The sequence below is a fragment of the Muntiacus reevesi genome, chromosome 14, assembly GCF_963930625.1.
Source record: "Muntiacus reevesi chromosome 14, mMunRee1.1, whole genome shotgun sequence".
In the NCBI taxonomy this organism is placed as follows: domain Eukaryota; kingdom Metazoa; phylum Chordata; class Mammalia; order Artiodactyla; family Cervidae; genus Muntiacus; species Muntiacus reevesi.
Window position 1 is genome coordinate 43,451,862 of NC_089262.1, and position 25,803 is coordinate 43,477,664.

The 25,803-nt window shown below is 34.4% G+C and overlaps 1 protein-coding gene across 2 annotated transcripts in view; it reads left to right on the forward strand.

The window, feature by feature from the left end:
- The window catches only part of NDUFS4 (NADH:ubiquinone oxidoreductase subunit S4), a 117,663-nt gene that overhangs the window by 51,686 nt on the left and 40,174 nt on the right, over positions 1–25,803 (forward strand). For both annotated transcript variants that reach the window (XM_065905258.1, XM_065905259.1), the window contains one exon: positions 3,424–3,502. In XM_065905258.1, the coding sequence (XP_065761330.1) occupies positions 3,424–3,502 (79 nt within the window). The remainder of the gene's footprint in view (positions 1–3,423; positions 3,503–25,803) is intronic.

A 25,803-nucleotide genomic window follows, 5' to 3' on the forward strand; every position in this document is an offset into this window, starting at 1 on the left:
GCTGAACTATTTCAAATCCTGAAAGCTGATGCTGTTAAAGTGATGCATTCAGTATGCCAGCAAATTTGGAAAACTCAGTAGTGGCCACAGGACTGGAAAAGGTCAGTTTTCCTTCCAATCCCAAAGAAAGGCAATGTCAAAGAATGTTCAATCTACTGCGCAATTGCACTCATTTCATATGCTAGCATGGTAACGCTCAAAATCCTTCAAACTAGGTTTCTACAGTGCATGAACTGAGAACTTCTATGTGTATAAGCTGGAATTAGAAAAGGCAGAGGAACCAGAGATCAAATTTCCAACATCTGTTGGATCATAGAAAAAGCAAGAAAGTTCCAGAAAAACATCTCCTTCTGCTTCATTGACTATACTAAAGCCCTTGACTGTGTGGATCACAACAAACTGTGGAAAATTCTTAAAGAGATAGGAATACCAGACCACCTTACCTGACTCCTGAGAAACCTCTTATGCAGATCAAGAAGCAGCAGTTAGAACTGGACATGGAACAGCAGACTGGTTCATAATTGGGAAAGTGAAGTGGCTCAGTTGTGTCCGATTCTTTGCAACCCCATGAACTGTATCCTGCCAGGCTCCTCCACCCATGGGATTTTCCAGGCAAGAGTACTGGAGTGGGTTGCCATTTACTTTTTCAGAGAATCTTCCTGACTCAGGGATTGAACCTGGGTCTCCCGCGCTGCAGGCAGATTTTTTGCTGTCTGAGCCACCAGGGAAGCCCTATACATCAAGGCTGTATATTGTTACCATGCTGATTTAACTTATATGCAGAGTACATCATGAGAAATGCTGGGCTGGATGAAGCACAGTCTGGAATCAAGATTGCCAGGAGAAATATCAATAACCTCAGATATGCAGATAACACCACCCTAATGGCAGAAAGTGAAGAGGAACTAAGGAGCTTCTTGATGAAGGTGAAAGAGAGTAGAAAAAGCTAGCTTAAAACTTAACATTCAGAAAACAAAGATCTTGGCATCCAGTCCCGTCACTTTATGGCAAATAGATTGGAAACAATGGAAACAGTGACAGACTTTGTTTTCTTGGACTTCAGAATCACTGCACATGATGACTATAGTCATGAAATTAAAAGACGCTCGCTCCTTGGAAGAAAAACTATGACAAAACCTAGGTAGTGTATTAAAAAGCAGAGACATCACTTTGCCAAGAAAAGTCCATCTAGTCAAAGCTATGGTTTTTCCAGTAGTCATGTAAAGGTGTGAGAGTTGGATCATAAGGAAGGCTGAGCATTGAAGAATTGATGCTTTCAAACTGGTGTTGGAGAAGACTCTTGAGAGTCCGTTGAACTGCAAGGAGATCAAACCAGTCAATCCTAAAGAAAATCCATGCTGAATATTCATTGGAAGAACTAATGCTGAAGCTGAAGCTCCAGTGTTTTGGCCACCTGGCACAAAGTTTCAACTCACTGGAAAAGACACTGATGCTGGGAACAATTGAAAGAAAGAGGAGAAGGGGTCAACAGAAGATGAGTTGGTTGGATGGCATCACCAATTCAATGGACATGAGTTTGAGCAAACTCTGGGAGATAGTGAAGAACAGGGAAGCCTTGCATGCTGCAGTCCATAGGGTTGCAGAGTCAGACACGACTTAGTGACTGAACAACAAATCCTTAAAGTATGTATACTTTAGAAGTTTTTAAAAATTTATTTTGTGTTTTGACTAATTTACAATAAGATTTTATCATACAATTTAAAATTCTTTAAATCAGTCAAATCTACTGCACAGCTTAAAATTGTGCAGTTCATGGATTATAGTTTTAATCTATCTAATTTGCAGTATTTTGATCTAATACTTCTGTTCATTAGAGGAATTATGTAGTTTCATTTCCTTGTAATATAGCTACATTTTCTAATACTTCTAATATTTCAAGTTTTCCTGAGCACCCTTTTCATTGCTTCTTTTTTTTTTTCCTTGCAGTATATGGATTTGGTTAAAAGTATTCAAAATGTGGTTATTGATCTTAGTGATTTCCAGAGTAAATGGATTTCAAAGGTGCTTAATTATACTTCTTTAGTATATTCTTTTGTGTGGATATATTTCTGAGCAGGGTATTTGCAGTGGAAATGAATGGTGTTAATTTGGGAAAATAATGAACCCTTTTTAGAAAATATATGTTCATGAAATAAAACCTTTTGTATTATGAGTCATCTTTATATTGTTAGTAAGTAGATTTTTTTTTATAAAACCATGTAGCTATTGAAAGTTAAACATTGGCTTGAAGTTTTGCATCAATTATTGGTGGTTATGTTGTATCGTAAAACAGTTGGATATTACTTAGTGGCTGAACAAGAACATCAAAATTATGTTGGTGATTATATTGCATTAAGTGAAATAATTGAACTTGAATACAGTATATTGGGCTGGTTTAGGTCAATTTTATATATCAACTTACTTTCAAAAAAGAAATCTACATAGGATGGCTTAATATTTTGCAAAATTTTAAAAAGCTAAATTGTCACAATCATTGATGGCTATTACATTCATTGGTGTAAACTACAATGTGTACATGAAATTTAAAAATCTGTTAGTAGTAGTAGTTTTAGTCGCTCAGTCGTGTCCAACTCTTTGTGATTGCATGGACTGTAGCCCACCAGGCTCCTCTGTCCATAGGATTTTCCAGGCAAGAATACTAGAGTGGGCTGCTATTTCCTCCTCCAGAGGATCTTCCCAACCCAGGGATGGAACATACTTTTCTTACATCTCCTGCATTGGTAGGCATGTTCTTTACCACTAGCGCCAGGCTTCTTTGGGTTGAGGGTGAGACCTTACTAATGTAAAAGAGTTAGAGTCTGTCCTGATTTTATTGCTGACTTAATGTTTCTATTTTAACTATTCAGACTTTCTTCAATTCTGTGAACGGGATCCAGGATTAAAACAATAATGTTAAATGATCATACAAATCATTCCTATTTAAGCTACTTTTGATTTGAAATTAGAGCAAAGAAACTTTTTGTTAATCTTGTGTTAATTGCACAGCTTTTTCTTTATTACACTAAGAATTTGAGATATTTGTTTCTTTCTGATGGCATCCTTTAGGAATCAGCCTTCTAGAAGGGTTGATATAGCTCTGCATTTTTCCTCCTCATAATGACAAACTAGCCAGTGTACATTTATAGAGGGCAGAACAATTCTTGTTATTGGGGGCCTTCTATGACTGAGAGCCTATAGACTGCCATAAAGTACAGCCTTTTGTGAACTGTCTAGTGAGACTCTGCCAGAATCTCAGCAGACAGAACTAATTGTGGAGAAAAAGGATTTATTGTGCCCTCTTTCCTTCTGTTCTTTTTGTCTTATAAGACTGATACTGTTAAAGTAGCTGGTTTATGTAAGATTTGTCTGCCTCTCTTTTCTCATTGCATGGATCATTTTTTAACTTAAAGTCTCGCACTGCAGGTCGTTGAGCACTTCCACATGGAGGCTGGCACAGGACCAAACTCGAGACACGCAACTCATAACAGTTGATGAAAAATTGGTAAGAATTTTCTATTATACACTGTTAGGATTCTGCCTTCAGGGTTATTTTTGTACAACAGATTTTTCAGTATGGTGGTCAGGGTTCTTCTAGGATAGTGATTTCTTGATTGTATATACATTGTAAGAAGAAATAATCATTATAGAAAGATAATTTGTGTTAATCATTTTACACAAATATTAAGTCATACACAAACATCAAATTAAAATTACAAAAGGCTTCCATTTTTGTGGTGTTTATAAGTAGACACCAGAATTTTTTTTTTGGTTTTGTAATGAATATATTATTTGTGATTTTCTCAGTTAAATTGTAAGACACACTAGGACCATCTAAAATTAAGTCTATTGGGTTTTTCTGGAACCAATGATTGTTACTGTCACTGTGCATATATATGTGTGTATGCACACATACACATCCTATTTCTGCATTATGTACGAGTGATTGTAACTGTCAACAAATGAATAATGTTCTTCTGTTAATCAGTAGCAGATTGAGTTTTGGTACTCATATTTTTCTGTATGTGGTGTTACTTTAGATACAACTTGTTATTATGTTTATATTGTACAACAGTATACATTTTGTAAAAAGTTTCTAAGACTTCTAGTAAAAACATGCAATTGTATGGATATATTTTTCATTCTATATTTGGTTTACAATTATCAGATATATGGGTATGTTTCTTAGCTACTCTCCTGATTGTACATTCTTTTGCCACTTCATTTTGAACCTGTATAATAGGTCACATTTAAATTTGTATTTGCACCTTAAAGATATAAACAGATAAAAAATAGAGAAGTAAATGGACAGTTTGGAAGTCTGCTTATGCTTAAGACTGGTTGGTTTTGTCTTTAAATTCTCTGTTAGATCTGTGTACTGGCCTTGCCATCATCCTAGTTAAGGCTACCATCATTTTTCGCCTGGATTGCTGCGGTGTTTCTTAATTGATCTCCATAGATACTTTAATCTTCCTCTAATTCATTTTCCACAGGATGACCAGAATAGTCTTTCTAAAGTGCTGGTTGTGTCATCCTCTTGTCTAAAATTCTTTGGTGTTTCTTACTGACCTGAGAGTAAACATTAAAATCCTATCATGGCCTTTGAGGTCTTTCCTGATTTAACTCCTGCGTTTCTAAGTTTATCTTGTATCTCTGTCTTTTATTTAACTCTGTGCTTCAGCCGCACCAAGCCTGGCCCTTGCTGTTCTTCACTGCTTCAGGGCATTCAGATTTCAGTTAATTATGCCTAGCTGCTTTTTACCAATTCACTAGCTCTTCATTCAAGTACCATCTACCTATTCATCAAATGTTAATCAAATATCACTTGCTGGGAATTCTCTGATGGTCCAGTAGTAAAGACTTCAAGCTTCCACTGCAGGGGAGCCCCGGGTTCCATCCATAGTTTGGAGAACTAAGATCTTGCACACTGTGAGGCGTAGTAAAAAAACAAACAAAAACTCCCCAAATATCATTTGCTTAGTCAAGGATAAAAGCAATGAGGCATATATGTGTGTGAGAGGAAGAGGATTTACACATGCCACGTGTTCATTAATTAATGAGGATACTATTATTTTACTTTTTCCAATGACTATCTCTTTTAAACCTCAAGAGATTACTCTCTCATTCCAGTATTATTAGGTTTACTGTCTACAGTAAAGTTTCAAATTTTAGAGTTTGTCAGTAGCGTTTCTTACTAGTTCATAAAATGAGTAAGTCTGACAACAATCTATTGCTCTAAAAAGGTGCTGTGAAGCATACCAGAGATATACAAACTGCTTTGAGTTTTGTGTTTTTAATTATATTCCCTAAAATCAGTTGTATACTTTTTAATGAGTTTTGTTCTTCTTTTTAGATTTTCCCCAGCTTTGTTATGTTTTTCTTAAAGTATAGTGGTCAATATATCAATATGAAATCAGTTGAAGTCTTATGTATAATTATTCATAGTTCTTGAATTGATACTTAATATGGAAAACTAAAACCCACAGGTAATTTTCAAACTGAAGTTTTACCCATTCATTTAGCTTTATATTAAAATGGAAGTATTAAGTAATCAAATAGGTAAGGTAATGCCAGTAGGGGTTTTATGTCTTCTTGTTCCTACACACTGTTGAGTGGCAAACATGATAAGTAGCAAAATGATAAGACCAGGGGCTAAAGAGTACATCCAGAAATACTGAGCAGTTGAAGTTGATTATGTTTGCATTTTGAACAAAAATGATTCTAAAAATATGTATTATTAATTATAAAAATATTTCAAAATGTGAAGTAAATCCTCATGAGTGTCTTAAAAGATGTAGAAAGAAACAACATTTTAATGTCACTGTTACATAAGGTAAACCCGTTTATTAACAATATACCATTTCTATTACTCAACACTAGACTACTATTGTATTTGTATCTGAAATTAGATAGAAGCTAGAATCTTAATTGGAAGGTAAGGGAAATAGTCGTTATTATGATTTCTATTGAATATTGTTACATAATGTATTTTTTAAATTAATATAGGTGATGCTGTTTAAAGCCCAGTGATTAAGCATACAAACTAAACTTAGTTGGGGATCAGTTTCAGTGGTTATTCTAGTTTTAGAAAATGGATCTTAGGAATTTAAAACCAAAGGATAACTTCAGATGTTACCTAGTTTGTTACTGCATCAGGTTTTTTTTTTCATCTAAAAAATTATTTAACCTCTCATTCAAGAGAAATTTTATGTGAGAATTCAGTTAATAATAAATGATGAAAGCTGAACTGTTGGAGGGTGAGGATTAAGAGCATGAAAGAAGAAGACCTGTAAGTCTTTCCTTAAGACATTCCCCTCTGGGGACTTCATAGAGGGAGAGCTGGAAAGGTAATTTGGACAGAACAGCTGATTGTCATTTCTTTTGATGCTGCTCTTTATGTTACTGATCAGGCATAATTATTAGAAGCCTTTTTCTTATTGAGGAAAATAGTCTTTAAATCAAGATAAAATAATTGTATATTGAAATGCAGGGGGGAAAAAAACCCCTTCATTCATGCCTGTGCCATACTTAAAAATTAACTCAAAGCCCTAGATGTAAACTCTAGACCAAAATGTAAAACTGAAAATTGTTAAATTTTTAGAACAAAATGTAGGAGAAAATCTTGGTAACTTTGGATTGGATAAATATTTTTTAGCTATAACACTGGAGCATAATTCATCTAAAAAAAATTATAGTTAGACTTCCTCACAAATAGAATTTTCAACGAAATTTGAAAGCCATAGTTTGGGAGAAAATATTTGCAAAACACGTTTCTGATAAAGGAATTGTATCCAGAAAATAAAAACCACTTTAAATAATAAGATATTAACTGAAAAACAAGCAGGTCGTACCCAGAAGATATTCAGATGGGATATAAACACATGAAAAGATGCTTAACATCATTAGTGATTATGAAATTGCGTATTAAAACTACAGTGAGATACCACTACACACTTATTTGAATGGCTTAAAAAAATTGACCATAACAGGGCTTCCCTGGTGGTACATTGGATAAGAATCCGCCTGCCAGTGCCAGGGACATGGGTTTGGGAAGACTGCACATGCCCAGGAGCAACTAAGCTGGTACACTACTACTGAGTCCACTGTTCTAGAGCCCGTATGCTGCAACTACCGAAGCCCATGTGCCTAGAAGCTGTGCTTTGTAACTAGAGAAAGGCCATGCATTGCGAGAAGACCTGGTACAACCAAAAATAAAATAAGTTATCAGAAAAATAAACTAACCATACCAAATGCTAGTGAGGATACAGAGCTACTAGAACTCTTACAGGAGGAATCCAGAATGGTACAACTGTTAGCTGCTTTGGAAAATAGTGTGGCAGTTTCTTATAAAGTTAAATGTATGTTTACCGTATAATCCTGTAGTCTCACTTCTAAATATTTACCCAAGTGAAATGAAATCTATATTTACACAAAATCCTGCATGTAAATATTTTTAATAGCTTTATTAATAATTCCAAAATCTGGAAACAACCTGTCAGTCGTTTTATACACACTGATTAGGAACCACCATGGATGAACCTCAAGTGCTTTATGCTGATAAGCCAGACCCAGAGACTTTGTACATCCTGTGTGATTTCATTTATTTGACATTTTAGAATAGGCAAAACTCTCAGGACAGAAAAACTGATCAGTGGTTTTCAGGGTTGGATGTAGGAGGAGTTAGCTATAAAGGGCATTAGAAAATTTTATGGGGTGATCAAACTGTTCTGTAGTTTGACTCTGGTGTTCATTTTTTGGGGTCAGAACCAAGGTTGGATTTTACTGTTCATAAATTATTAATCAATTTTTTAAATGGAAAAGACTATTTCCAAATTTGGTGCTAAGATACTTTTTTTTAAAAGTAATTTTATTCTTTTGGCTGTGTTGTGTCTTTGCTACTGCGCAGGCTTCTCTCTAGTTGCAGCGAGCGGGGGCTGCTCTAGTTCCCTCGGGCACGTTGGCTTCAGTAACGTTGATGTTCCTGGTTCCTGTGCCCTAGAGCGCAGCTTCAGTAGTTGTGGCTCACAGGCTTAGTTGCTCTGAGGCATGTGGGGTCCTCTGGGACCAGTCATCAAACTAGTGTCTCCTGCATTAGTAGGCAGATTCTTTACCACTGAGCCACTAAGGAAGCCCCAAGCTACTTCTTTATAAATAATATCCAGTGGTTCAAGATATGGCCTAATAGTATACATGGCTTGCCATTTTCTACATGGTAGACTTCTGTATATTTGAAAACAGTTCTTTGGTCCTAAATTAGTGGTTCTCAAAAGAATAGGGGGGTGGGGCTGAGGGAGCATGACTTTTATAGAAGGCATACAAAGTCAAACTATTTTCATAATTATACAAAGACTTAAGTTGCCCTTTCACTGTGTTGACATTGCTACTTGTTATAAAAACAATTGTGGCAAAACTGTTCACACCTTAGCCTAAATCAAGGCAGTGGCCCTGTGTATCCTGTCTTTCCTTCACTTCCTTGCATTTGAGGCTTTAAAAAAAAAAAGGAAAAAAGCTAGTTTCACTTAATGTCTTTGATAAAGCAGTGAAAATTATTAATTTTTCAAAAAAATCTCAATTGTGCATATACTTTTTTTAATGTTCCATGTAGCAGAACAGAAGTATGCATAAAACTCTTCTGCATACAGGACAGTTGTCTCAAGGAAAAGCACTTGTTTGAGTGAGTTGCTGTTGCAAACTGAATCTAGTCCTTTTTTTCATGGAAGAACTTTTAGGTGAAAAAACAGACAACAGGCAAATTATGATTGTTATTCCGTTTTTGGTACATGGTAACCAAGCCATTTTTTCAAAAATAAACTTGTCATCTCCAGGAAGTGTTTTCCATGATAAACTTTAAGCTTTCAAGTGAAAGTGAGAATTTTTGAGGAACTTAACTTTGTCGCTGATCTGAATGAGCTTGACAGCTTCCCAGTACTTAAAGACTGTTCTAATGGGATTGGTAGTGATATTAATGAATGTGACTTTTAAAATATTGTGTAATGAAATATTTTAACATTTGGAAGATCTTCATACTTGTGTGAACCACTATTTTCCATGTGACTTAACATATGTTATAAAATCATAAATGGATAAAACTTTCAATTAAAGTGCAAGAGCAAACAATAGATTTAATGTGAGAATGAGAATATTAAGTTATTGCTCCCTTTTCTAATTACATATCTGTGTAATCAATTCTCTTCACATATTGCAAACAAAATAACTTGGCCAAACAGTTTGAATGTAAGAACAGAAGTTAGAATTCAGCTGTCTTCTATTAAACTAGACATTAGAGATTTTCAAAAGTGCTACTCTTCCCAATTTTTTTAGTTTTTGAAGCTGTATTTTTATATTATTATTTATGTTAGTATATAATTGGTTTATTATTTTAAGCTAAGTCTATATCTAAGTTTTTCTCCATTTTAATTTCTTACATGATAAAATACATATAGGTATATGAGATTTTGTAAAATCTCATAGGGGTCCCAACTGTATTTGAGAGTGTAAAGGAATCCTAAGACCAAAATCTTAGAGAATCATTCTCCTAAGTCTTCTCTTTTCTGGCTTATATATCCCCAGGGCTTTGATTCATTTTATGAATTTCAGTTAATTCATCATCTTGATTACCTTCTAGTTTGACTGAATTTGTTTTAAAACATTATTGCCAGGATTTCTCATGATACTCCAGATGTATGGTGCAGGATAAGGTGGGGATTATTACCTCTGTTCCTTTTAATCTTAGCTGTCTAGTAAGGCAACTTAAAATTAGGTCCTCATACTTCTTCCTTATGTGGATTTCATGGAGAGGTAGAACCTCAGACCCTTTTTTATTTGTACGGTTGTGTTTCATTTCTTTCATCTTAGGTATATGTTGCTTATTATTTAAAACTGTTACTAGATTAGCTCAAAGGGCATGTCACCAAGTAAATTTCTTTCTTTTTTTTTTTTTTAACTGTTACTTCTGACAGGCTGAATTTAATATGTGTAACAATTTAAAAAATTAAAGGAATTTTTATAGCATTTTGTGGACGTCAATACCATACAAAGAAAAACTGTTTTATTCTGGGCGTCAGTTGTATATTGATAACTTGTATCCTATCCTTTTCTTTTTTAAGGTATAGAATGTAGAGGGGTAAAGTCCACTTGGCATTTCCTAATGTAATGAATTCTTTTCTGTCATTTTAGAACTATACACAGTGTTGACATTGTTAGAAGACAGATCTCCAGAGAATAAAGTTGTAGTCATTCCTGGATTACTGCTAATAATGAATTTTATATTGTGCACATGGCAAATTTTTAATCATTCTTAAAATTTTCTCTGTTGTGTATAAACTGCTATCCTTTTCATTTACTCTTGCAATTAATAAAATGTTAAATATTAAAAGAGCAGATGACGGTGTCTTAAAATAATCTTGTTGATATATATAGAAGCACAGTGTTTAAAAAGAAAAAACTTTTTGGGGTTTTACCATTATTATTTCCAAATATGTCCTACAGATAATAAGGAAAGCTTACAAATGGTTGTTTGCTGGGCCCTTGTGCTTCTGTTGCAGGAGTTGCTGTGCCATGGAGGTTGGGTGAAGAATGTCTTTGTCTTTGTGCTTTATTAAGAGAGTAACTTTTTTTCTTCATGCCACCCCACCCCAATCTCCTTTCAGTACATTTGATGAATACCCAAGTCCAGTGAACACATTGTCTTTTTATGTTCACTTGTATTATACAAAAGAAGTTAAATTTTTAGTACTCTTTGAAGATTTTGAGTAAAGGCTCCCCACAAAACAAAGCATAAATTAGACCTGCATAGGTGTATTCTTTATTTGCTTTTTAAACATTTCTGTTAAGTATTTTTAAAATACTGATTCCTTGTTTTTCACAATTACCTATTTAAGTATCAATTGCTATAGTTAATATTTTAACACAAAAGGTAAAAAAACTACCATGATAAAACACAAGAATTATTTCAGTTTGTTAATAAAAATAATCTGAAGCAAATCTCAGCGGTTTGACATTAGTGTATTGCTTCCATAAAATTACTATGTGCCATCTCTCCTTCATGTATTTATTTAATAAATACTCACCAAGCACTAAGTGTGCCAGGCACTAGCCTTCAGTGTTTATATTTATACTTTCAGTGGCTTGTTTTCATGTAGGTACTTATTTTGTCTAAAAACTATTAAGCACCACCTGTTTTATATCTTAAAAAGGTGTTATGCTTAGTAATACATGTGTTCTTTACATACATGCACGTGAGAAAGGAAATTTTCTCTTTTGCAGTCTGTGAATCTCAAATCTGTGGCTTGGGTTGTGAAGGATAGCTTTAATTTCTAAGCTTTTTTTTTTTTTTTGAAAAATTACTTGATAGTATATAGTATTAATCTAAAACCCTAATATTTTGGACATTTTAAATAGTCTGTATTAATATCTTTATTTAAAAGTTAGGTGTGTGTGTAAAATTTCAGTAATTTGAGTGTTGCCTCCAAATAGCAATAACACAGTAATTAAAGCTTCGTGACTTGTTGATACTTACAATATGTAATTGCTGTTTGATTAAGCACATGTTATTAACACATTCAGCCAATAGGGTGATGATATTGCTGTTTTAGAATGTCTGCAAACAACAAGTTATTTAATAGGAATTTATTGTCACTTATTATTAATAGGTTTTAAATTTCTTCCTTGCTTGAATTTGCTCTAGGAACTTTATAAAAATGAATGATTTTTGCAAGTCTTCAAAATAAAATCATATTTGTAACACCTGTATTTTATGCTGTTTTTGCCTCCCACAATACTAAAAGTTTATAGATGAAAACTTTTTAGAAGTCTGCAAACTTGAATTAAAAATCAGTGATTAAGAGGTGACCTGCACAAAAAGATAAACCTAAGTTAAAGGCTTACATTTGCTTTGACTGCCTGCTTTTTTTGTTTTTTTTTTAAGGGGTCAGTTTTCTTTTGGTGAGATTACTTTCTTTTGGTGTGTGGCAGCGCTATCTCTGCTAGATTATTAGAAGGAGTAGTGTCTGCAATTGGGGTTATACAGCCTTCTAGCATCTCAAGTGTCTGTTTTGTCTGGACTTTGCTCACGCAGCATTCTTGTGCAAAAATTTCAAGGCTTTAGTCTGGAGCACTGGGTCAAAGGATATGTCTCTTTGAAGGGTAGACAGGAGTTTTTTATGTTTTATTTACTAAGTAGTATTTCACTTTACATCAAAGAATAGCAGCCTTTGAGAACCTTTCATGGTGGCAGTTTAGCATGAAGGTTTTTTTCTTAAAGACTCACTAAATATGGAATAATGTTTTTTACTTTGCAGTTGCTTATTTATATTCTTATATTTAGATGAGACTACTAAAAAGAGAGAAGTGTTGACGAAATGTAAGTGTTAGGTTGCAGTATAGTTTTAGGTTTTAAAAACAGCAATAGTTTTTTTTTTTTTTTTAATAATGTATTATTGCTCCCTGTTGGTTTTACATTACCCATAAACTACTAAAAAAAATTGGTGAGTAGCTTTTAAGATTGCAGAAAATTGTAGCAATACAGTTGCTTAAAATTGTAAAGAAGAAGTAATGACTGATAATTTTGGTAGTGTAAATTTTATACTGAAATGGCCATTCTTTAATTGGCCTTTTTTCAAGTACTTGGTGGGGGTAGGGTACAGGAGGCAGTGTGTTGATTTTGGAAAACAAAAAATCCAAGTAATGAAAAGTGTTAAGACTTAGTATAGCTAGAAATAAATCTTTTTCTTTCTATACTTTTGGTATAGGTTAATCAGTAAATGTATTATGTACCAGTAGCATTAATCACATAGTTAGTGATTGCTTATGTTTAGAAGATCATTCAATTGCATATAATATTCCTATTACATGAGGTAATATACCTCAGTATATGAACTAATATTAACATAGCTTATTTTATGTTTATGGCAAAAACATGCTCTTAAGTTACTGAATTCTATTAAATTAATAGCATTAATTGATCATTTAAATAGAAATATTTCTCCTCTTATTAATGACATGTCAATAGTTTTAACACAACTTCAGTTAACTCTTACATATAACACTGATTGAAACAAGTCAAATCAATTATCATATAGTTATTTTAAATAAAATTATATTGATAAATATAGAGCAGTGTGTTCTAAAATATACTCCCAGTTAAAATAAATTATTTTCACATAGAGTTGAACTATATAAAAACTTGTACTAAATACAGAGAAAATGAATGTTATAATAGTTTTAATATGCAGACAAGAACCATTTAAACTTAAAATAGAGAATGATCTTTATTAAAATTGTTTAAGGAACAAAAGGTCTTTCCTCTACAGTATTCAGCCATCTCTTATTTGTGATTCTTCAGCAATTAAAGCAGATTTATTTTCCTCTTTGTTCCTGCTTGCAATACTTGAACAATGCTAGAGAATTGAACTCACTGGAATGTTTTATCTTTCAAAAGCTTTAAAGTTCTATGTACCAATTAGCAAAATACAGTAAAGGTTTAAACTGTTAATAGCCACAACATCTTTAATGCATAGATTTGTAGTATGTTAGCACTGTATAACAGTTCTCCATTGTATGTCTCTTTTAAGGAGAGTAACTGTGTCAGTTCTTTTCTTGCTTTACTACCTGCTGTGTATGGAAATTGTGTATAGTACTTGACACTTGCTTTCAAGAATTTAAAATTCTTGCATGTTATTATGTAGGCACTTTGGTTCTCAATAAAGTAGAATTGATAATATTTTATTTGTTTGGATTTTATATCAGATTTTTTGGTCATATTTTAGAGATTATTTTAGGTCATATTTTAGAGATTTATCTGTAAAAATACATCATCTTTTTAATGAAATCAAAGTACATAAGCTGCATATTATCTCCTTGGAAATTGGTTGTCTAACTTTATTTAACTGAATATAATTATAAACTAATCATAAAGGTTTATATCAGTATGTAGGTATGTAATACTTCATTTTATACTGTATTTGAATGTAGGTGGGATTTTGTTGTTGTTTTCTTTGGTAGTAGAAAGAGGATAATTTTGTTTTTAGAGTTATATAGCTTTTTTGATTGGTCAGCTTGTCAGATAATTTCAAAAATTAATTCCAGATACCCACATTAAACTTGTTAAAAGCCTCATGTCCATCATCTGATAGTAAGTTCTTAATGAAGGTAGGGGTAAGAGGAAGTGAAGAGAACAGTAACATCTTTTGGTGGCAATTATATCACCAAATATTTGGTGATATAGAAAGAAAATTGCCAGTTTTTCTTTATATCATGTATTTCTGGGACTAGAGTTGGAGTAAAAGCAAAGGAAAATGCAGACCTCAGAATTTGAGACTAGCAGTCATCGAATCTGTTTCTGGGTTCAGGCTTTCTGATCTCATTTGACTTAGTCTGTGCTCTGATTTTATTCTTCAGGATGCCACTTGCAAGCTTACAAGTATCATTTACGTTATACAAGATAAGGAGGCTTAAAACATAGGGTAGTGATATGGAAGCTTTGCTGCTTGCAGTGTACTATGTGTTCATAAAACTCTTTCTCTTTATAAGGCATACTTTTCAAGATATGTGTGAATAGGCATTTTGTTCAGTTCCTGTTTCATGTTAAATGTTTTATTTGTTTCAACTTTGAATTTATTGCATATTATTTGGTGAAAGTCTTTTTTTTTCATTTTTAATGCTTCCAATAAAATAGGTATTAAAAATGATCTTGGCTTTCTCTAAGCAATACATAGGACACAAATAAACTAAAATGTTGAGCTGAGAATGCTAATTTAAATTCAAGAGCTGAGGATTCAATTAGTGTACTGATTTGCATGTTATTTATAGTGACTACTGAATATGTATTGTTAGTTAAAATTTATCAATTAAAAGACATTAAGCATAGTTCGCTAGTTAGAAATTTACATCCAAAAAATTAAAGTTCCTGTTTTAGTAAGCTTTATAATATATTAAACATTCACATGGTGACTGGAGCGGCATGTGCCTAGACTGAGGACTAAAGCTCCTCTCTGGCTAGGAGTTTTCGACTACAACAGTCTGTAACTACAACAGTCTGTAACTGTTTGCAAAGATTCTGCAAGAAATTTTTTTTAAACTCATATTTTATTTATAATATAAAAATCATATTGTACTTTTTCATTTGTTTATTCAGTTATTCGAACACCCACTATGTACCATATTCTTGGCCCTGGGGATATACCAGTAAATAAAGAACAGCATTGTTGGCCTTAGACCTTATATCTTCATGTGTAAGCATATGGCAACTTTATTTCTACATGATTAAGATACTTTCATAGATTAACGAATGTTAGAGAAAAAATCAAGCAAGGTGATAGGATAGAGAATAGCTGGGGGTTTAGGTAAAGTAGGTGTTATTAATAAGGCAATCAAAGAAAGACCCTTTGAGAAGATATGAAATATGAAGTAAGGTTTGAATGATGAAGGAGCCAGCTGTGTGAGAAGCCAAGGTAGGTAGAGGGAAAAGGTAAAGCCTTCAAGTGTACACTAGCTGGTGACAGTAGTCAAAGAAGAGAAGAAAAGCTGTGACATAGTGAGGAAGAGGGAGAGTGATGATATAAAGCAAGGTCAGACAGATAGGAAGGAGGTGGGCTAGGTAAGATTTCAGTTCTGTGGTAACAAGTTTAAATTATTACCTTTTATCCTGATTTTAATGTTTTATCCTGATTTTAATTGGAAACCATTATAGGGTTTTAAGTAGGAAGGTGATTTGATCTGATTTACTTCTCAAAAAAGCTTGAGAATACTTAGTTAATTATGGTTAAAGGTCATTCAAAGAAGTTCAGAGGAAGTGATTTGTTTGTTGGCATTTTTGTTAACTCATATGCCTTTTTTTGACGTTTCATGAAATTTTAATAGTTTTCATCAAGTTTTCTACAAGTGATTGAATTTTTAACAACTACTTTTTTTTTAAAGGACCCCATTTTTTAAATCTCTGTATTTTAGATTTTATATATGGTATAACAATTCACTGATCCTTCTATTAAAGAATCTTCTGAATTTGAAATTGGTTTTTTAATAAAGATTTTATTGGGACCTGGAATAATAATTTCATCTTCCCCGAATTTTCTACTCTCTGTGGCCCTCCTGTACTGATCCTGCTCCACCCCCAAATCAACACCCCACCCCCCACTCCCACCCCCCCATCAAAAAAATAGTTGAGATTTGTCCTCAGGGTAAAAGAAGGTCAGAGGGTCTGAGGTGCTGTCCACCATGCAGGTGCTGACAAAGCCGCAGGTCCCAGATGTGCTTGTGTTGCCCACAGTTTGTGTGTCTTTTTCCCTCTGTCTTTGTGACTCTTCCTCTTTTGCTGACTGTGTGGCTGATAATCATCTCTCTTTATCTTTCTGGCTACTTGTGTTTTCTCTTACCTCCTTTCAGTTTCCCTTTTCAAATGGCTGGCTATTTCTTTCTCCTCCTCTGCTTTTTCCCACCCCTGTCTCTGTCTGGTTTTGACTCTCTGGCCAGTTCCTTGCTTAATGTTGTTCTTTTCTTTTTTTCATTCTTCTGTGTCTCTTCTACCCTCTTTGTTGTTCTGCCTGTCTTCATACTTTTGTTCTTTTTGCCCTTTTTCTTCAATCTTTGCTTCTTTTTTCCTCTTTTTTCAAAATGATAGGAGAGCTATATCAGATCCATAGAGGAGAGAGAACGATGACACCACCCTTTAATTACATTTTTCCTCTTTGTCTCATTTCCCCCTTTGGGAATATATGGGACTTGAAGACATTTACAAACTGTAAGAAGAACTGTTGTAACTTGTACATTATATTACTTGAAATTTTCAAACTAATGAGACACTTGCGATAGTAGAAAGACCACGAGCTTATTTATAGATATAGCATTAGGTCTTTAAATCCCTTCTTTTACTTGTGTGACCTTGAGTATGTTATTTAACCTCTGTGAGTATCCGCATAAAATGAAAACATTTTTTAGAGTTGTTTTGAAAGTTAATTTTGAATACCCACATTAAACAACAGAACACAATATCTTGTTTATTTCATCATTCAAGAAACATCTTCTTCCCCTGCCCCCTTGCACTTTTTCCCTATTTAGAATTGTTAATCTGAAAAGAAAGTCAAATGGATATTATAACCCTAGAATCTGAGTTAATTGAGACTGCCATTCCAAGTCTGTTTGCTACTCAGATATTGAGTTCCTTGGGGATCTTGGAGCAAAATATCGATCTCAGTTACAGTGGTCTTATATTTGTGGCTTATTCATTTGTGTATGTCAGTGTATGTCAAGTTGGTATTCAGTGATTTTGTCATGTAACTTGCCTTTTCTTGCAGCCTGTGGCACTTTACTAAATAATCTGTGATATTACTGCCTTTCTTTACATAGTTTCTGCCAATCAGTTGTGTAGATATATTGCTATATAATTATCATTCTCATGATAAATTTCTTTAGTCATTTTTAACTTGTTTTTCATGGTGTGAATTTTAAACTATTATTCTGAAGAAGTTTTTGAAGGCCTTATTCATGTTATTAAACTTACTATTTGGTCATTAAACTGTATGTAACTTAAAAAAATTTTTTTTACTTATTTAATAGTAAAACATATACATTGTAGAAACATTAACTTGGAAATATTATATCACCTTTAATGTCATAGTCTTGGTGAATTTACTTATTTTTTGTGTGAATATTTAAAAACAAAAAAAAATAAAAACAGCAACATGCAACATACTTATATGCAACACAAATTATGCTTTGTAGTTTGATGTCCTGGTTTTTTTTTTTTTTTTTTTACTTTATTTGCATTATGTTGTGACTATCTTTAAATTTATTCAAAAGAATGATTGTAGGCTGATATACAATCTCCCATTATATGGCTATCCCGTAATAATATCTTTTGTTATAATGCAAGTTGTTTCCAATTTTTTGCAGTTATACACAATGCTAGAATGAACATCTGTATTTCCAAGTCTAATCTTTGATAAAAGTGAAAGTGTTAGTTGCTCTGTTGTGTCCAACTCTTTGTGACCCTATGGTCTGTAGCACTTGAGGCACCCCCATTCGTGGAATTCTCCAGGCAAGAATGCTGAAGTGGGTAGCATCCTCTCCAGAGGATCTTCCCAGCCCAGGAATTGAACCCAGGTCTTCTGCATTCAGGCAGATTCTTTACCATCTGAGCCACCAGGGAAGCCCAATCTTTTTGATAACGTTTCAATTTTAGGATTGATTCTTAGAAGTGGGATTACTAATTTAAATGGCTTGTTTATTGTAAATATTTTAATTTTTTGATACCTAAACATGATTAATAACCTTGAGAGGTTTTTCTTTCTTTCTTTTTTTTTTTTTTTTACTTTTTTAACTGTATAATTTTAGAGATATGGCTCTTCATGGCCTGTATTTTTTTCTAGTATACATTATCCAGTTCTAAAGATGCCTTTCAGACGCTGACACACAGGGTATTACATGTTCTATCTAATGGGTAAATACTGTACATCTAAAAATTAAAAAACAATAAAAACATAGAGTACCTAAATGACATAGCATTGAATTAGAAAGTACTTCAAAGCTTAGTATATCCTGATGATCAGCATTATGAACTTAGCTATCATTGTACTATCAAGTTGTGTGTGTGTAGTTGATATAGTTACATCATAAATAAATGTAAAATATTAGGCCACTGCATAGCAATTAGTACTACTATTGCTATTACTATTTTTTTATAATGCATTGTAGCAGGGTTTGATATGTAAAGAATGTATCTGAGTGATATTCTGCATATCTTATGTGTCAGTTTGTATTCTTTACTATAGAGCCTTTCCAGAACAGTGCAAGGTGATCATCCACTAATATATCTATAGTACTTATCTTCATTATTTATTGGTGAACTACATTATTTTTGATTTCTAATTTAATTTTATTGCAATCAACAACACAGTATTTATAATTTCAGTTTTGAAATTTTCCCAGACTTTTTTATGGCTCAGGATATAGTATATTTTTATTAATATTTCATGTACATTTGGAAAGAATGTGCATTTTTTCTTTTGGGGTTTGGTGATCTATAAATTTCAATTAAGTTTTTGATTGGTTAATAGCATTGTTCAGGTTTTCCTTATCCTTACTACTATTTTTGTCTGTCTTCTGTCAGTTACTGAGAGAGAAGTGTTGTTTCTTCTGTTGGATCACTTTTTGCTTCAGTTATTTTGAAGCTCTACTTTTAGATGCATAGACATTGATTGAAGAGTCTTACATGTTCGTGATGAATTGATGTTTTTATCCTTATGAAACATCTCTCTTTATCCTGGTGCTAATCCTTGTTCTGAAGTCTACTTTGATGATGTTAATATAGCTTCCATTTTCTTATTCTTAGTTTTACATGGTGCATCTTATTCTACCTTTTACTTTTAACCTATTTGTGAGCTTACGTTTAAAGTTTGTACCTTGTACATATATTTTACTCTTGCTTTATTTTATGTAGTTTGACAGTCTCTGCCTTTTAATTTCCATTTGATTTGTTTTCTCCTCCTCCTTACCTTTCTCATTTTCATTTTGGATTGAGTACATTTTTGGAAACCCATTTTTTCTTCTCTATTAATGTCTTAACTCTACATCCTTTTTTTAGTGGTTGCTTTATGGATTACAACATGCATTCTTTGTATAGTCTACTGTGAACTGTTAGGTTGACGCAAATGTAATTGTGGTTCAGACTATAAATTTTAAATCATTATAACAAGGGTCAAACACATCATTATTCATCAAAGTAGAAATGATTACAATCAACACATTTTTGCCAATGAGAAATAAGTTTGTTTATTCCTGTAGTGTAAAAATCCAAGCTTCAAGATTCAGCGAACTCTTGGAAAGCCTTTTCTGCCTCCTGCTGGTTGGGGAAGCATTTACCTTACAAAAAGTTGTCGAGATGCTTGAAGAATTGGTAGGTGGTTGGTGAGAGGTCAGGTGAATATGGTAGATGAGGCAAAACTTTGTAGCCCAATTTGTTCAAGTTTTGAAGCTTGGGTTGTGTGACATTCAGTCAGGTGTTGTCATGGAGAAGAATTGGGTCCTTTCTGTTGACCAGTCTTGGCTGCAGGCATTGCACTTTTTGGTGCATCTCATCAGTTTGCCAAGCATACTTCTCAGATGTGTTGGTTTCACTGGGATTCAGAAAGCTGTAGAGGATCAGACAGGCATCAGACCACCAAACAGTGACCATGACCTTTTTTTCATGCAGGTTTGGCTTTGGGAACTGCTTTGGAACGTATCCTTGGTCTACCCACTGAGCTGGTTTCGCCAGTTTTATAAAGTCCACTTTGTGTTGCACGTCACAATCCATTGTTTTTGCGTAGAATAAGAGATGACACTTAATAATGTTAATTTTTTTTAATTTGCAGTCAGCTCACAAGGTACCCACTTATCAAGCTTTTTCACCTTTTCAGTTTGCTTCAAATGCCAAATGACCATAGAATGGTCAACATTGAGTTCTTCAGCAACTTCTTGTGTAGTTGTAAGAGGATCAGCTTTAGTGATCCTCTCAGTTGGTCTTCGTCAACTTCTGAGGGCCGGCCATTGTCATCTTCAAGGCTCTTGTCTCCTTTTGAAACTTTTTGAACCATCACCGCACGCTGTACATTCATTAGAAGTTCCTGGGCCAAATGCAGTGTTGATGCTATGGGCTCTCTCTGCTGCTTTACAACCCATATTGAACTCAAATAAGAAAATCATTCGAATTTGCTTTTTGTCTAAACTAACATCATTCCCCTAGTCTAAAATAAATATAAAATAAGTAGCAAGTGATGAGTCCTTAACAAAAACATAAAGTGAGAAATGTGCATTAACATGACCATATTTATTTAAGAATATATTCCAATATCAAATGGCAAAGTTGAACAGTGCAAAACTGCAATTACTTTTGCACCAACCAAGTGGTTGTCTGAGGAGGAGAAAAGGAAAGATATACCCAAATGAATGCAGCCTTCCAGAGAATAGCAGGGAGAGGTAAGAAGGCCTTCTTCAAATGAACAATGCAAAGAAGTAGAGGATAACAAAATTGGAAAGACTAGAGATCTTTTCAAGAAAAGTGGCGATTTCAAGGCAACATTTTCATGTAGGGATGTGCATGATAAATAACAGAAATGGTAAGGACCTAACAGAGGCAGAAGAGATTAAGAAGTAGCAAAAATACATAAAAGAAGTATACAAAAAAGATCTTAATGACCCAGATAACCATGATGGTGTGGTCACTCATCTAGAGTCAGACATCCTGGAGTGTGAAGTCCAGTGGGTCTTAGGAAAAATTACTACAAAGCTAGCAGAGGTGATGGAATTCTAGCTGAGCTATTTCAGATCCTAAAAGATGATGCTGTGAAAGTGCTGCACTCAGTATGCCAGTAAATTTGGAAAACTCACCGGTGGCCACAGGGCTGGAAAAGGTTGGTGTTCATTCTAATCTCAAAGAAGGGCAGTGCTAAAGAATGTTCAAACTACCATACAATTGCACTCATTTCACATGGTAGTAAGGTAGTGCTCAAAATCCTTCAAGCTAGGCTTCTACAGTACATGAACTGAGAACTTCCAGATGTACAAGCTGAATTTAGAAAAGTCAGAGGAACCAGAGATCAAATTTCCAACATCTGTTGGATCATAGAATAAGCAAGAGAATTCCAGAAAAACATGTACTTCTGCCTCATTGACTATGCTAAAGCCTTTGACTTTGTGGATCTCAACAATCTGTGGGAAATTCTTAAAGGGATGAGAATACCAGACCACCTTGCCTGCTTCCTGAGAAGCCTGTATGCAGGTCAAGAAGCAACACTTAAAATCAGATATGAAACAATGGACTGGTTCCAGATTGGGAAAGGAGCAAAAGGCTATATATTGTCACCTTTCTTATTTAAGCAGAAAAAGTTTTATATTTACTCAGAAATTTACCATTTCTGATGTTCTTTCCATCTGGTATCTTTCCTTCAGCCTGCAGAACTTTATTTAACATTCCTTATTGTGCAGATCTTTTGGGACAAAATCTCAGCTTTTGTTTATTTGGAAATGCCTTTATTTTGCCTCTGCTTTTGAAAGATTTTTTCTTTGCTCAGGCTACCATAACAAAATACCATAGACTGAATGGCTTAAACAACAGAAATTTATTTTCCCATAGTTCTAGAGGCTAGAAGTTCAAGATTCTGGTGCCTCTATGGTTAGTTTCTGATTAGGACTGTCTCTCTGGCTTGTAGGTGGCTGTATCTCACATGGCATAGAAAAGAAAGCCAGCACCCTGCAGTCTCTTTTTACAAAGGCACTAATCCCATCATAAGGACGCCACATCATGACCCGTCTAACCCTAATTACCTCCCAAAGTCCCTGTCTCCGAATATCTCATATTTGGGCTTAAGGTTTCAATCTATGCATTTGACAGGGCAGGGGGACTCTGAATGTTATGGGTATTCAGTCCATAACCACCTCTTCATTGGATATAGAATTCTAGATTGAAAGTTTTTAACACTTTAAAGATGTCATCCCACTTTCTTTTTAAAAAAATTGTAAATATGCATAACACAGAATTTACAATTTTAACCACTTTATAGTGTATAATTCAGGGGCACTATGCACACTCGCAAGGTTGTGCAGCCATCACCACCATCCATTTCCAGAACGCTTCTGTGATCCCAGACAGAAACTCTGAGCCCTTTAAACAGTAACTCCAGAGGGATGGGATGGGGAGGGAGGTGGGAGGGGGGATCGGGATGGCGAACACATGTAAATCCATGGCTGATTCATGTCAATGTATGGCAAAACCCACTACAATATTGTAATTAGCCTCCAACCAATAAAAATAAATGAAAAAAAATTTTTTTAAATAAATAAACAGTAACTCCCCATTATCACCTTCTTTTAGTCTCTAGTAACCTTTTTTATACCTTCTGGCTATATTAATTTGCCAGATAATATATGATATAAGCAGAAACCATATGATATTTGTCCTTTTGTGACTGGCTTATTTCATTTAGCATGATGTTTTCAAGGTTCATCCATGTTATATAGCATGTGTCAGAATTTCATTCCTTTTTGAGCTTATGTTGTATATATGTGCCGTATTGTTTATCCATTCATCTGTTGATGGACATTTGGATAGTTTCCATCTTTGCCTGTTGTAAATAATGCTGCTATATGCATGGATGTACAAATATCTGTTGTATAGTCCCTGCTTTAAGTGGAATTGTTTGGATTATACAGTAATTCTATGTTCAACAGCTTGAAGAACTACCAGACTGTTTTCCACAGTGGCTGTACCATTTTCACATTCCCACCAGCAACACACAAGGGTTCCAATTTCTCTACATCCTTCCTCATCAGCAGCTTACTTTCCGTGGTTTTAGATAACAGCCATCCTAATGGGTGTCAAAAGGTACTCACTGTGGTTTTGATCTTCATTTTCTTAATGACTGATGCTATTGAGCATTTTTTCATGTGCTGGTTGGTCATTTGCATATCTTTGGAGAAATGTCTATTCAAGTACTTTGCACATTTTTTATGTGGTTTGTTTTTTGTTGAGTTGTAGGAGTTCTTTATATGTTTTGGTCTTCTCTGGTAGCTCAGCTGGTAAGGAATCTGCCTGCAATGCGGGAGACCTGGGTTCAGTCCCTGGGTTGGGAAGATCCCCTGGAGAAGGGAAAGGCTACCCACTCCAGTATTCTTGCCTGGAGAATTCCATGAATGGGGTTGCCTTGAGTGCTACAGAATAGTGTCTTAAAGAGCCAGACACGACTGAGCGACTTTCACTTCACTTCACTTTATATATTCTGGATATTTATCCATTATTATGTATGTGTCCTTTGGTGCACAAAACTTAGGAGTTTTATAGTTTTAAGTATTTACATTTAGGTTTTTGATCCATTTTGAGCTAACTTTTGTGTATGATATTAGGTAAAGAATTCAGTTTTATTCTTTAGCATTTGGGTACGCAGTTTTCCCAGCACCATTTGTTGGTGCTTTCCCCATTGAAATGGTCTTGGCATTTTTTATCATGCTTTTTTTATCACGATAAATCTAGTTACTATTTGTTGAAAAAAGTGGTAAGTGAAAAAAATGTTAGTTGCTCAGTTGTGTCTGACTCTTTGCAAACCCATGGACTGTAACCTTCCAGGCTTCCATGTCCATGGAATTCTCCAGGAAAGAATACTGGAGTGAGTAACCATTCCCTTCTCTCAGGGATCATCCCAACCCAGGGATTGAACCCAGGTCTCCTGCATTGCAGACAGATTCTTTACCATCTGAACCACCAGGGAAGCCCTTACAGTTATAGCAATATTATTGATTATATTTCCTATGGTATATTAATACATTACATCCCCGTGACTTATTTATTTTATATGTGGGAGTTTGTACCTCTTAATCCTCTTCACCTATTTTGTTAACCTTCCAACCACTCCTCCCTCTGTTAACCTCCAGTTTATTTCCTGTATCTATAAGTCTGTTTTGTTTTTTAGATTCTACATGTAAGTGAAATCATAGGTTTGTCTTTTCTAACTTACTTCACTTTGTGTAATACCCCCTAGGTCTGTCCATATTGTTGCAAATGGCAAGCTTTCTTTTTTAGGGCCAACTAATATTTCATTGTATTTATATATACATCTTGTTTATCCATTCATCCATCAGTAGGTGCTTAGATTGTTTTTATATCCTGGCTATTATAAATAATGCTGCAGTGAACTTAGAGGTGCATATATCTTTTAAATGGGAATTGTTTTCTGAATTTCCTTTTCCTATTGTTCATTGTTAGTGTATAGAAGCACAACTGGTGGTGGTGTGTGTTGAGGTGGTCCAGTGGCAAAGAATCTGTCTGCCAATGCAGGAGGCACAGGTGATGTAGGTTCTATCCGTGGGTTAGGAAGATACCTGGAGAAGGAAATGGCAACCCACTCCAATAATCTTGCCAGGGAAACCCCAAGGACAGAGGAGCATCTGTGGGGTCACAAAGAGCCAGATACGACTTAGCGGTAGAGCATGCATGATTTTTTTTTCATCCTGCCACTTTGTTGAACTTGTTCGTTAGCTCTAATAGGTTTTGTGATTGTGTGTGGTAGCCTATAAATCTGTGAGCAGAGATAATTTTACGACTTCCTTTTCAATTCGGATGCCTTTAATTTCTTTTCTTCAGAACTCTGCCTCACAGCAAATGTCAGTAGCCCTGCGCTCTAATCACCATACTGCCTCTGCTCCTTGAGGCTGTGGTGTTCTGCTTGGGCTCTGTCGTGGTCTGCAGTGCGCCTCGAGATAAAACTGGGACAATTGTAAGACTTCATCATGAATCTTCCTTCTTTCAGGGATAACAGTCTGATGCTGCCTGTCATCCAGTTGTCTAATGTCTGAAAAAAATTGCTTTCCCAATTTTATAATTTTACAAGGCCACAATGGTAGTCTGATATGTGTTACTCTATCATGTATCCAAATAAAAATCCATATACTGCATTGTGACAACCTTTTACAATAATGGCTTTAATGAATCTTTAATTTTTTAAGCCAGCCTTTTAACAATTTGCTCCATTATTGATGCTTTCAGTTATTTCTGTAAAACATCCTTACCAACGCACTGCATATTACGCCTTAATTTAAATACACTACCAGACTCCAGCGCTCAGTAATGAGTCATGTTTACCAGGACTCAGCTGTGCTTGCTTCCATATCTTTCTATGCCAGTTTTACTTGCCATTGTAATTACATAATTTAATTGGATACTAGAGTCTGAATGCTGCTATATGGGGGACAAAGAGTTCTTTATATGATCATTCTTTTGAATACTTTGAAAAGATAATAAAGGTGAATTTCTGACATGATTTTTGTCAAATTAGGTGGTGGTGA